The sequence below is a fragment of the Haemorhous mexicanus genome, chromosome 6 (genome assembly GCF_027477595.1).
Source record: "Haemorhous mexicanus isolate bHaeMex1 chromosome 6, bHaeMex1.pri, whole genome shotgun sequence".
In the NCBI taxonomy this organism is placed as follows: domain Eukaryota; kingdom Metazoa; phylum Chordata; class Aves; order Passeriformes; family Fringillidae; genus Haemorhous; species Haemorhous mexicanus.
In genome coordinates, this window is record NC_082346.1 from 18,653,303 (window position 1) to 18,666,613 (window position 13,311).

Below are 13,311 nucleotides of genomic sequence, written 5' to 3' on the forward strand. Positions count from 1 at the left end.
CACATTCACAAGGGCCTTGCGCTCCTGCTGTTCAGAAAAGCACTATCTCCAGGAGCAAGAGATGCAGGAATGACGCTGCAGCAAACCTCTGGGGGAACTTTCTGCTCTAAACTGGAAGTCCCAAGGGATGCCCAAGAGAAATGCATTATGGGGATGGGGGAATAAGGAATATTAAAATCCTCCAGGGAAAGGGGGTCTGTATATGCACACTAAAAGCTGAGCATGTAAGTAGCCTTTTCAACAGGTTGTTTGATAGAGACAGCTAAAAGAGAAGAGATTCAGATCTTAGGAAGAAATTCTTTACTCAGAGGGTAATGAGGCACTGGAACACATTGCCCAAAGAAGATGTGGCCTCGTCCCTGAAGGCCAGGTTGTATGGGGCTCTGAGCAAGCTAATCTGGTGCATGGCATCCCAGCCCTGGTGGAAGGGGCTGGAACTAAATCATCTTTAGGACCCTTCCAACCAAAATCATTCCATGATTCTATGATCTCAGTGAGACCAAGCTGCACAGGACCCCGGTGCCTTCCCACATTTGGGAGGAGATTTGGTGATCCTGGTGATAGCCTGATGTCATGCAGGTGAACAACTGCTCAGCCTTAGTGCAGGTGAGTTTGGTTTCCATTTGGTCTCCAAGGCTGGGCAGGCTGCAGCAGCCTTGGAGACCAAGTGGGAAGGTACAAGGGACCCCTTGTTCCAGCAGTGGGGCAAGGGAAAAGCTGCAGGATGGTCCTGGGTCCCTAAGCCCCTCTCCCCTCACCCTCTCCCCCCCAACATCCCTGACAGTCTCAGTCTTGGACAGAAAAGGGGTGTTGAACTGTCCTGGCACCATGAGCCCCACAGGCCTGGGTGCCACACAGCCTACTCAGAAAAGTAAAATCCTAGCCCCAAAATCAACCCTGCTCAGGACAGCATGTGAGACATGGCTTTCAGAAAATTAGAGAAAAGAGACCCAAGAACATTACAGTAAAATTGCAAGCGTGCTGCAGCCACCCACACTCTGCACCTGCCTTTGCTCCCCGCATCCCTGCATCCGCCGCGAGTCACCCAGGACAGGTACCCCTATTTTTTTCGGTCAAAAATACAACCATTCAGGGGCTGGGAAATGAGAGGACTAGAGGCACGTAATTAATACTGCAGCTGCAGAAAAAAAGACATCACGGCTTGCGGACGGCGATCAGCCACCGAGCACAATCGCCGAGAGGGCTCCGGAAGCAGGAACAGCGCCGAGTCCCCTCCCCAGGGTGACCGCCGCCGTGTCCGAAGCCAGGCCCAGGTGACCGCGATCCTGTGCAATGCCAGCTGGGAAATGCAGTCTGGCTCGGGCACGACGCCAACCAGCTGTGCCTACAAATCCCAGCGCGCCGGGGAGCGGAGCTGCGCCCGTCCCGGCTCCCGCCTGCTTCCTGCAGCGCGGCAGGGGGAAATATAAACAGCGGCGCCGGGGCACCGAGGGGATGCTGCCGCTGGACGGGCCGGGCCGGGGAGCAGAGGCAGCGCTCGAGGTGAGTGAGGGTGGGCTTTTCTCTCTGGCACAACCCTGTCTGTGTGCAGGGGGTAACATCTGCTCCCTGCTAGGCAGCCGTAGGAAGAGCTGCGGGGACCAGCAGCACCCTCCTGGAATGTTTTCCTGGGGTCTCGCAGCGACCCGTGTGCCTGGATGCGAACAGCTCTGCGGGTTGTCGGGGCAGGGAGATGGAAAGGAGAAGTTGGGCTTGGTTTGCACTGGAAGAGCGAAGCAGAAATTAGAGGTGGATTCTCCCACCAGGAAGGGCTGCTCAGCTCCGTTGCCTCCTTGCATTTAGTTTTGACTTTCAGAGAATACTTAGCTGAGATTATGTCAGAGAAAAGCTTCTGCCTGCGCTGGGCTGGTGTTTGCCACCCTCTCTGGGAGGAGACCCCCTTCCCAGCATGGGGCAGGGGGTGGAGGAAGCAGAGGGATGCTCAGCATTTCCTGGCTTTCCAGGCAGCCCTGGCTGGGGGAGTAGCCCTGCTGCAGGACTCTCTACTCCTCGGGCAGTCGGGCAATGCACATGCAAGCTCTGAGCCCCCCGTGGCAAGGCTGTGGCTCTCACGGCTGGCATTAGCCAGTGGTGCCTACTGGCCCAGGCAACATTTTGCCGTCCCTGAACAATAAACATTAATTAAATACAACTGGGGCACAAGGCAGGTCTCTGTGGATACCCTGACTTGTCCTTTACACTGCATGTTGGCTTTGCTCTTCACTTGCCCAGTCCCCCAGTATTGTAATCAGGTAGGGCCTGACTGGCTCACAGGGCTGTGGAGGGGCAGACCAACCCCATCACAGGGGTCTCAGCCTTTATCCAAGCCCTCACCATACTCTTCAACTTACTCTGGCCTTTTACAGCTGCAAATGAGCTGCTGATGCAGTGAACTCTTTCATTTGTAGGTACAAATTCATCATTCAAGCAAAAGTGGCAAAAAAGACAACAAGGATGTGAACTAGAAACCTAACTATAAGATCTAACCTACTTGGGCTTTTAAAGACAGCCTTATTTTGCTTGGAAGAGAGCTCCACAACAGCTTTCAGCAGTTCCAGACAGAGAAAAAATGCTCTTTACAGAGAAAAAGTATAGTAAAAATACAGAGAAAAAGTAAAGTAAAAATAAAGTAGTGATCTGTGTTTGAAAAGCCACTTTTCCATCACATTTAATTGGAGCTATTAGAACCGTTTTTCTCGGAGCAAAGCTTCTGTCAGCAGAAACAGGTTCATTTGAGCTGCTATACCTGGTGTGTAGCATGTTTTCTGTCTCCTTTCCACTCTTCCCCTCTCAAGAATGACTATAGATTGGCTACATTATAATGTGTCAGTTTAATCTTGTATTTTCTCTTAAAGGCTAAGAGTTGAAGATGGCAGAGGTGGAAAGCACAGTCATAAACACCAATGTAAAACAGGTAAAAGGCTGTCCATTACAAAACATACATCCTGTATTTCCACACCAAGTCTTGAAATGCCACCACAGAAGAGGACACACCACAACCCAGAACTGTCGTGGCCTGAATTGCTCATGCCTGGGTTTCAGCAGAAGTGGCTGTCCCAGTGAAGTCCATGTGATGTCCAGTTGCTTGGACTGGGCAGGTACATTTGCTAACACTTAAATTTTGGAGCAGCCAGGGAGAAAGCAGCTTCTCTACATACACAGAGACTTTATTCAGCTGTCCAGAACAGCCACAAACGAAGGGTAGTACCACTAGTGTGTGCAGAGAAACCCAGCACAAACAGATGATTGTGGCTCTGTTGTCCCCACAAAGAACAAAATTATGGAGCAGTCCCCTCTGCGTGAGCTGTCCTCAGAGCATGTGGCACTTATCAGACAGGTTAGAGTTTCACAACTGCCAGCCCCATCCTTGGTGGCCTGAAGATGAAGACTGGGTGTGGTACCTCTGGCATCAGGAACTGTGACACAGAGGTGATACCTCCAGCACCCAACCCTACCCTCTTGTTGGTGCCCCCTGCTCACCCCACCTCCCTGAGCTCCTTCTCTGCTGTCCCCTGACTCCTCTTTCCTCCCCGTCCTGCAGAAAGACCCCAGCACAGCGCTGGTCATTGCTGTGACCACCAGAGCCATCTTCAACCTGGAGGAGGAGCACAAGCTCTACCTGGAGAAAGGCAAGGAGGAGTACACAAGGCACCAGCAGGCCAACCAGGACAAGCCCCTGCCACCAGGCACAGCCTTTGCCTTCATCCAGGTGAGCCTCACACCTGGCTTTGGGCACATGCAGACACTTCACAGGATGGGGTGAAAGCTCAGCTTCCCCAACTTCAGGTCTCAACTGCCATCACAGGGTGTAGTTATGCCTGTGCTGATCTCTTGGCCTCATTGCAGGGCACTGAGACCAGTTCTCCTGACCAGTCCATCTCCCCCTGGCTTTTCCAGGATGGTTGCTCTGTCTGGCTTCCACAACATGCCACCCTTGCCATAGCTGACAGATGCAGCACAAGCCACTAACCGTAACTGCAAAAGAACCCCTGCAAAGGTACTGCAGTCATGCCTCTTTAAAAGAGTCCCATCTCCTCCCAGGCAGTGCAGTATGTTAACAAGAAGATCCTGGAGAGCAACCCAGCAGAGAGGGACCTCTTTGACATCCTGGTGCTCTCCAACAACAGCCCAGAGAGCGGCGTGCGTATCATCAACAGCGCCAAGCACTACGGTAAGGGGGACCCATCCCTGGCAGTGCCTGATGCCCCTGGGAGGCTGCAGGGCAGATGTGGCACCACAGTGGACCATCAGTGGCAAACAGAGAGCCAGGGGATACAAGGGGAAGTGGGGAAGGGGTTCTCTTGGAGCCCAGCTCCCCTCGGCCATATCTTTCACACCAGGAAGTCGCAGCATTTTGCACGGCCCAGGCATGTTCAGGCAGGTACTGGAAATAAAAAAAATTGTTTAAAAAAACCACCCTAAATCCCAGAGTGCTATCAGGAGGAATGCTCATTTAAGGGAGGGATGGAGGGAATATTTCCCTGCACTTCATAGTTTTATCGGAGCAACAACAGGTCAAGAAGATGCAGCAAGGACACAGGCTGGTTCTCCAGACATCACTGGGAAATTCATTGCCCTGAGCTCTTACAGAAAAGCACACTGAGACCCTGGGAGGGAGTGACCAGGGAGACGAGGGAGGGGCTGTGATGAGAATGTTGATCTATAAGACTTCACTCACATCCCTTGTCCTGAAGGCCTGGAGATCTCCAAGTTCTGCTTCGTCAGTGACGACGACTCCACACAGTACCTGAAGTCCCACGGCGTCAAGCTGTTCCTCTCAGCTGACAGGACAGATGTCTGCAATGCCCTCCAGAGAGGTACGTTCTCCCCTCCATCCCATGTCCCCAAACCTACCACACTTTTTCCAAGCAGCTCAGTACCAAGAGGCAACACCAGAGCCTGTGATTTCATAGGGACAAGGGGTGAATGGCACATTGATTACCAGTACAGTCCTGAACAGTTCAGTCTCCTTTTCTGTCCTTACCATTAGCCTGCAAACACACCAGGCTTGCTCAGATGCCCTCACAAGTCACTGAGTGCATTATGCATCATTTTGAGCACAGCTCTGCCATTGGCTGGTCATTCCCTGCCTGACATTTAAGCTCTTCTAACCAAAAATGCAATTCCATTCATCAATGAGAGTTTATCAGTGATTCCCTGACTCACTGAGGATGCCACAGAAATTTGCTGTCTTGGTACATGCAGAGTTACTGTGTGCTCAGTAAACACATGTCTGACCTCAATCAGACAAGTACAGTCTCCCCAACTCCTCTAATGGGGTTAATCACCTTCTTATTAATTCACTTGGGTATGAGCACATCAGCTGGCCACCGTCCTTCAAGGTCAGGAGCAAGCCATCTGCAACTTTCCTTCACTACACAGCACATTCCTGGAACCTCCTTGAGAGAATCATTGCTCTGACAAGTGTCTCCCATCTGGGAGCCTGGGTCCACATATGAGGGTGGGCAGGGAGCAGCTTGTAGGAAGAGACTGTAATTAAGCAAATTACCACAATCAATGGAGATGCCAGCCCATATTATTCACACCACAGTGTGCTAAATCTGGGCATTAAAGATTGAAGCTTGGCAGGGTGAGCAAGTACCAGGAGGAGGGCTGCTCATGCCTTGACAACCACCCACCATCTCTTACCACACTTCAGTATCTCCCCAGACCTCGGTTTCTGATTAGCAGCACTTTCTCAAGGGATAACAAAGCCATGGAAAGGCTGGGCTGATTCCCCCGGAAAGTTCCTTGGAACTTTCCATCTTGGAACTTTCCAGTTGGATGCCTGGCATGGTAATGTGGGTCAGGGCTGCAACAGATGTGTGGGGAGCAGCTGGCCATGCATGAGCTGCCCCAGGGAGGGGTGTCCCTCCTGACCCCAGCTTGCTCTGCCTCACAGGGGTCTCAGCGGCACTCGTCTTCCAGCAAGAGGTGCAGGCCCCCAGCACCCCACTCCGTGTGGTGTTTGACGGGGATGCCGTGCTCTTCTCGGACGAGACAGACCAGATCTTCCAGGAGCAGGGCCTGGAGGGGGCAGTGCAGTATGAGCGGGCGATGGAGGCCGTCCCCATAGGAGAGGTGAGCATGACATCTCGCTTCCATGGGCATCCACAGGCTCTGCCATCTTGCCTGCTAGGGCTTTGGCATGAACAGTCACAAAAGCAGAAATCCTTACAGAGTCCCTATGCATCCACTACTCAGTCCCTGGTATGGGCCTGATCTGGAATCTCACTAGAAATGGATGTGTTATCTCCTGTAAAAAAGCCCTAAATATCTAGGATTGGGGCTAATCCCAATGCCACCTTTTTGTAGGCTGTGACCTCTTGCTATCCAAGTTCCTGCAGGACTCAGACCCAGAGGCACTGCTTGCTGGGATGTACCTTGCTGGTCACTTTGGGATTACGATGAGCACGACAAGGCTCACCTTCCTCCCAGGGACCACAGTGCACAGCCCCAGTCCCAGCGTTGCCCGGTCCTGGAGCCCACAGGCATTGTGTGCTCTGCAGAGCCCTGAGAACACCTGGGGGAGGAGCAAGTGACTTGTACAGGCAGAGTAGGTGTTTCCTTGTTTCCCACACACTCCCAACTGTCTTGCTGTCCTTCCAGGGTCCCCTGAAGGCTTTTGCCATGCACCTTGGGAAGATGCGGAAGAAGTTTGGCCGGGAAGAATCCCCCATCCGCACCTACCTGGTGACAGCGCGCAGCGGCCGGGACATGGGCGTCCGAGCCATCAAAACACTCCGGGAATGGGGTCTGCCCATCGACGAGGCTTTCTTCATGGATGGGGCTCCCAAAGGCCCCATCCTCGCCCAGATCCAGCCTCACATTTTCTTTGATGATGGGCTTCATAACATCCAAGGGGCTCAAAATGTGGGGGTACCCTCTGCCTGGGTCCCTTCCTGCTGCTGATGGGCTGCGGGCCAAGTCCTCCCTCCCAGCAACACAGGGGACTGGGTCAGTTGGAGGCAAAACTTCTGGTGGAGAAGGAAAGATCTCCTAATGTGCAGCAAGCAAATCTCAGGGAAAGGGGACGAGAGCATGGACTCTCATGCAAAGCTTGATGCATATTTCTGCTCCTCATAAGAGGTTCTCTATGTCTTAGGATAAAGCCAAAAGATACAACTGTTCCAGGTGGGAGGACACCTTTGCTGTGACACTGAGGACTACACCTACCTGCCTGGGGACTTTTCTCAAAGAAATTAGTGAAGCTAATGCCACACACACAAGATGAAAGAAGCAAGAAAAAAATGCTAGTTTTGGCTGTGCTCAGACGGTCTCCAAGATTGAGCAACACAGGAAGGACATCAGCCTGTTGAGCTGAGTCCAGAGGAGGCAGACCAAGATGATTAAAGGGACAGAGCACCTCTCCTGTGAGGAAAGGCTGAGAGAATTGGCATTGTTCAGCCTGGAAAAGAGAAGGCTTCAGGGTAACCTAACTATGGCCTTCCAGGACCTGAAGGGAACCTACAGGAAAGATGGAGAGGGATTATTTACAAAAGCATGTAGTGACAGGACAAGAGGGGATGGCTTCAAACAGAGCAAAGGCAGGTTTAGATCAGATAGTAGGAAGACATTCTTTTCTGTGTGGGTGATGAGGCACTGAAATAGGTTGCCCAGGGAAGTTGTGGATGCCCCATCCCTGGGAGTGTCAAAGGTCAGGTTGGATGGAGCTCTGCATAACCTGGTATAGTGAAAGGTGTCCCTGCTCACACCAGGGTGGCTGAAACTGGATGATCTTTAAGGTCTCTTCCAACCCAAACCATTCTATTATTCTATGATTCTATGATTTATTCCCATCTGCCTAAAGGGAGCTTTCAAGACCCTGCCTCACCAGACCTCATCTTTGTTTCCTGAGGAGACTGATCTGCTAATGAGTGCTTCAGGCAGCTCCAGCCAAACTCAGAAGAGGGAGAAAGACTTCAAAACTGTAAAGGACCTACAAACCTTTTAGAAATGGGTGAATGGGTTGAAGAAAGAAAGCCCAAGCTATTCCTCCTCATAAAAGAGATTATAGCACAAGACAGATTTCCTTAGACATGCATACTGCTCAGAATGCTTTTAGGAGACAGACCTGTGGGACACACAGCTCCTGGAGCTGCAGGACAGGGACAAGGCTACAGCCCAGCACTGAGGTTCCACCAGGAGGGGGCACTGGAGATAGGCTGCCTGCAGCGCAAGCCGTGGAGGGGCCCGGGCTGCACACCGGCACTACGGGGGCTGGGGCAGGACTGGGAACTGTGGCCAACCTTAAATGGATCTCCAGAGCCGTGGGTGGAGGGCATGGGTGGGGGTCTCAGGAGCAAATGCTCCTTGCACACGGGGTACGTGGGTGTGCTCGGTTCCCTGCCTGACATCACACCACACCCCAAACAGGGATGCCTCACCTCTGGCAGTTTGGACTCAATTTTCCTAGGGAACAAGGATCCTGCAAGGCTCATCTGCAGGTTTCTTTCCCCAGGGCTGGATGTGAGTTGCCACTAGAGGCCACTGTGCTGCCTGGGGACATGGCACCTCAAATCCCTGCCAGCTGTCCAGAAACACTTGTAAAAAAGCACAAACTGGCTGCTCAGGTGGCAGCGGGATTATGGATGAGGAGATAAAGACGATGCTGGCTTAGTTTTTTTTTAATCTCAGTGTAATGAGAAAATAATTATTTAAAAGGCTTCACAAGTGTTGCTCTCACCAAAGCTTATTTCCCCTCCAATAAATAAATAAATAAACAAACAAGCATCCCACTGCGCTTGTTCCTCGTGCCTGTGTCTAGCAGTGTCGGAGGAGGGGTGGGATAACTCAGTGCTCCTTTACATACATTCATTTATTTATCAGACATTTGGCATGTTCATCAAAATGGCTTAAATACACAAGAAACCTTCAGGGCTTTGGATTAGGTCCCTGAATGTCATCTTGTATCTGTCTCCAAGCTCAGTCCTGCTACCTTGAGCATGAGATTCTGCACTTCTTGCCTTAGCAAGCGTAACTGCTGGCCCTGACATGCCACTGGCAGAGGTCCTGTCCCTGCCTTTGTGGTCACCGTTTGGGTCCAAACCCGGGGCTGCTAGGGCAGGGCATGGATGCCAATGTGCACAGATTTGATAGGAAGCCATCTCCAAAGAAGTAAAGCCTGGCAGGGTCTTGGCACCAGCCATCTGGCCCATGGCCCTTTTGCTCAGTGCAGATGCTGAAATTAGATGTTTCGAGGTAGCAACATCAACAACATCAGCCGCTCATCATTCCCTAATAATGCTAAGCAGCCGTCAGCTGAGCAAACATTAATTACAGGATGCTCCAAACATGCTCAGTAAGCAGGTGCAGACATTCGTCCCACTTTTGTGCAGGTCAGATACCACCGGGCTCAGTGCAGGGATCCAAGCCCCCACCTCCAGCCCTGCCTGCCACACACAGCCAGCTGCTTCCATGGCAACTGCTGCTGGGGACACAGACACAGTGCTGGAGGTGACAGTGGTCCTGGGCATCTTCCACCACCCTGACCCATCACATTTGCTGATGCCTGGACGAGGCCAGCAGGAGCTTGGTCACCGCCTTGGGTGAGAGGAAATTAGCTGAGTCAAGGGTGGTGGGGACAGGCCCATGTGAGCCGCTGCAGTGTGTGGGATGCTAGGGCAGCGGGAAAGTGCCACATGCCTTCCTCCAGCACTGTCAGCACAGTGGGGGATGACAGGGCAAAACGTGACCAAAATAGGAAAAAAAAGGAAGGAAACTCGGGGCTTGTGGGGTTGCATCATATAGGGCCAAGTACAGCTGCTTCAGGCCATAGTTCAACCTTGTAGCATCAAAACTGCCCTTATTGCCCTGCTCCAGTGATGTGCCATCGAAACCACCCTCTGTCAAGGGCTGCTGCAGCTTCATGTCCTGCTGAAAGGACAAACTTGCTGTTTCTGTCTTAGAGGCAGCTGTAATTAGTTCATTTGTGCTTGGGATGCTCCTCAGGTTTTGGCTTTCTGAGGCATCTTAAGCTCCCTCTTTCAAGGGATTGCTGATGCTCCAAGGTCTTGTGCCGCTGCTGCAACCTGAAGAGGGTTTAGCTGGTGGGGCTGCTCATGGCATGCTTCTCTGATACCCATCTCAGGTTTTTCTGGCCAGGGCAAGGCAGGAGCAGACCACACTGCCATGTCACCACCACAGACAGGCTCCCTTTGAGCCCTGCTGGGTTTCATACCTTTGCAATCTGGGAAGAGAAGTGCATGGGGGCTCTGAGGACCTGCACTTGATTCTGACCATTGCTTTCCAACAACCTCCCACAACCCCAGCCAAAGCCTGGTGTCTGGGTTCCCCTCTGAGACACCCTTCTGGTCCAGAAAAGGAAGTGGGCCCCTACTCTTCTCAGCCACAGGCAGGCCAGCTGCCTCCTCTGCAGGGCCCAGTTCTGCCAGCAATGCCAAACAAGTGGCCCTTGTTTCAGGGTGGGGCGCGTGACCCCAGGGATCAGAGGCTGCAGCTGGTTGGCCCCGAGGAGTTACGGGAGAACTTTGCCCAGGACCGTGCCCTTAATCCCTCTCTCACTGCACCACTCAATTTAGGGTTGCAATGCTAAAAACAAAACAACTCAGTGCTAAGCAAGAGAAAGGGTTTTATGAAATGGTGGAGCTGCAGGGAGGGAAGATTGGTAGGTATTTATCTGCTAATAGAGATCTGCAGTGGCAGTGTCCGAGCTGTTCAGCTTCATTGACTCCTGGCAGCAGAGGGAGAGGATGCTGGAGGCTGCAGGACCTGGGCGCAGCTGCAGTGTCTGCCAAGGATGCTCCCACACCTCCCTAACCTACAAGTACCTCTGATCATGCACAATGAGCGAGGAATCTTTACTTTTTTTACCATAACCTTAACCCTAAGTCACCCTGGTGGCAGTGTACCTTGAGAAACACTCAGGAGTTCTCAGCCAGAGAGGCCGAGATGCCACGTCCCACGCTGCAAAAAATTATTAACAGGCTGTTGTGCATGTAGAAGGTCAGAGAGGGTGTGCAAAGCCACAGACTGTGTTTGCCAACGTGCTTAAAACTGGTTTCAAATCTTAACCCCAGGCAGTCGCACTTAAAATAGTGGCTGTGGTGGCAAGTAAAGATGGAGCTTAGCAGAAAGGTGACAATAAATTAGAATTCAGAGCCTTTGTGGAAATACTGACACAGCAGAAACTGCCCCAGGGGGTCCAGACTGACTCACCAAATCACCAGTAGAGAGCTGGTTGCTCCCACTCCAAAAAACACATTGCAACTTTTAAGCTGACTCTTGGCTTGCAATGGGGTGTTGACCCTCATCTTTCTGAGCCCACACTCCTTTCAGGATGAGAAGTGTCAATTGCTTCAGTGTTTTGTTATGTGGAAGAGACATGATTGTATAAATGATGATTGTCTTAGGGCAGCTTCTGCTGGAAACTAAAGGAAATAATTAAATGGCATCCAGTGCTGGCAAAGGAAATTAGATGTGTGCTTGGATGTGGCTGGAGGCGCTTCTCTGCATCATGATGGAAATCCCACCAGCATGCCAATACTCCCTGTCCCAAGTCAGGCTTACATGGGGGACAGAAGCAGGAATTGCTCAAGATGGTGACAAGGTGAGTTGGGTCCCTGTGTTCCCCATCACATCCTGGCGTGGGTGGGGATGAATCAATACCATCATTGTCACTTATCACCCCCATCCTGTCAGCCACAGGTCACGCTGCCTTGCTGCCAGGGTCTGCCAGGATTGTTGTTGCCCATCCCTGGCAATTTCAGCCTGCTGCAAAATAACTCAGGTGAGGCAAACAACATGAGATCCCTGCCCTGAGGAGCAGACAGGGCCGGCAGCCAGGGAGAGGCAGGTCTCTTCCTCCCCAAGGTGGGTGCCAGGTGTGTCACTAGCCATGGGGGAGGATGGGCCAGGCGATGACGAAGAACATCCAATGCCGAGCAGGGTCAGGAGCGGGCAGGTGGTGTGGGGGTGGCAAGGATTTGGGCAGGGCCATGAAATGTGTGGGACACAGGGACAGGCAATGTCAAGCTTGGCAACAGCCCACTGAGACAAAGTAGTGTGTAAGTAAACCCTAGTGAAGACACCAGAGCAACTCAGAATCTTAAAATATACTTCACTTATGAAATCCTTTCTGGGTTTTGTTTTAAATAGCTAGGAAAAAGATGGAAGAGCAAGATGTGACGAAAACACTCCACGTTTGAAGGCTGCTGCAAATGGCCCTGATGAGGATGGAGCCATGCTCAGGGCTCATGCCTGTTATGACATCCAGTTGTGTCACATGGCCACCAGTGAGCCCCCCTCACCTGCCAGCAGGATCACGGTTTGCAGCGTGAGGGACACCAAAGAAAAAAATACCAGCGTTGGCCTTTTGCAACTCCACTTAGCATTTCCCCAAGGTCACTGCAGCCCATGATGGCAGACAGAACATGTTTCAGCAGGCTGCTGGCCAGCTGTGCCTCCAAACCAGCTCCAGCCAGCCAGCATGAATGGACTGGGGATTGCCACCACCCATGATGCCAAAGACATCTTCCCCAGTGCCCACAGCACTGGGACACAATGGCCAGGGCCTCCATGAGTCACCTTGTTGTGCTCAGTGCAACCCCTCCTCTGCTCCCAGGTTTCCCACCACCCAGAGCTGCTACTAAACCATCTTTTAGTCTTGCTATTGTGGGTGTTACCCTGAAAAAGGGTGTAGTTTGGGATGTGCCAGTGCCACTGCAAAACGCACCCTCACCTTGTGAATTGTACATCAGTTTAGGAAACGGTGTAGGGAGTGGGCGAAGTCCTGGCACCGTGCCGGGAAAAAGTTACCACTGCTTCCCTCAGGATCTCAGGGATGGTGAATCAGGCTCCACTAATGAGCTGCATCCAGCACCTTCACACCAGCACTGGCACCAGCAGAGGCAGGCTGCTTGAAACCAGACTTGCCCAGGCTTGCGCATCCGTAGGCTCTGCTCAGCTCAGACAGGAGAATGATTTTCTTTTCTTTTAGCAACGAGTTTCAAAATCAGAAATTCATTTTCTTGAATTTAAAGATGCCCTCTAAAAATCCCACCCACAGCTGAGCAAAAAAATAATCTTCATCTCTGAGCTGAAGCTTTCCTTGCCCTGCAGGTCATTGCAGTTCACAATATTAGTGCTGCTGCAATAAATAAATTTAGGGAAAAAACACTGAGGAAAGGGTGAAGGCAAACACACAGCCATGTGTAAGGACAAAGAGGCCACTGTAGCAACCCTGGCAGAGGTCTGCCAAACTGTAAATGGGAGACCTGCTAGAGCCCCCCAAAAATAAGGCATTTGAAACTGAATGTGAGCCAGTGTGCTCTGGTGGCCAAGGAAACCAGT

The 13,311-nt window shown here is 51.9% G+C and overlaps 1 protein-coding gene across 1 annotated transcript; it reads left to right on the forward strand.

Moving 5' to 3' along the window:
- Positions 1-1,345: 1,345 nt before the first annotated feature.
- LOC132328840 (cytosolic 5'-nucleotidase 1A-like) lies at positions 1,346-8,738 on the forward strand. The gene is made up of 7 exons (XM_059849067.1): positions 1,346-1,503; positions 2,856-2,914; positions 3,542-3,709; positions 4,042-4,171; positions 4,695-4,817; positions 5,903-6,081; positions 6,610-8,738. The coding sequence occupies exons 2-7, from the start codon at positions 2,870-2,872 to the stop codon at positions 6,910-6,912; spliced, it is 948 nt and encodes a 315-aa protein (XP_059705050.1). The 5' UTR covers positions 1,346-1,503; positions 2,856-2,869; the 3' UTR covers positions 6,913-8,738.
- The last annotated feature ends 4,573 nt before the right edge of the window (positions 8,739-13,311 follow it).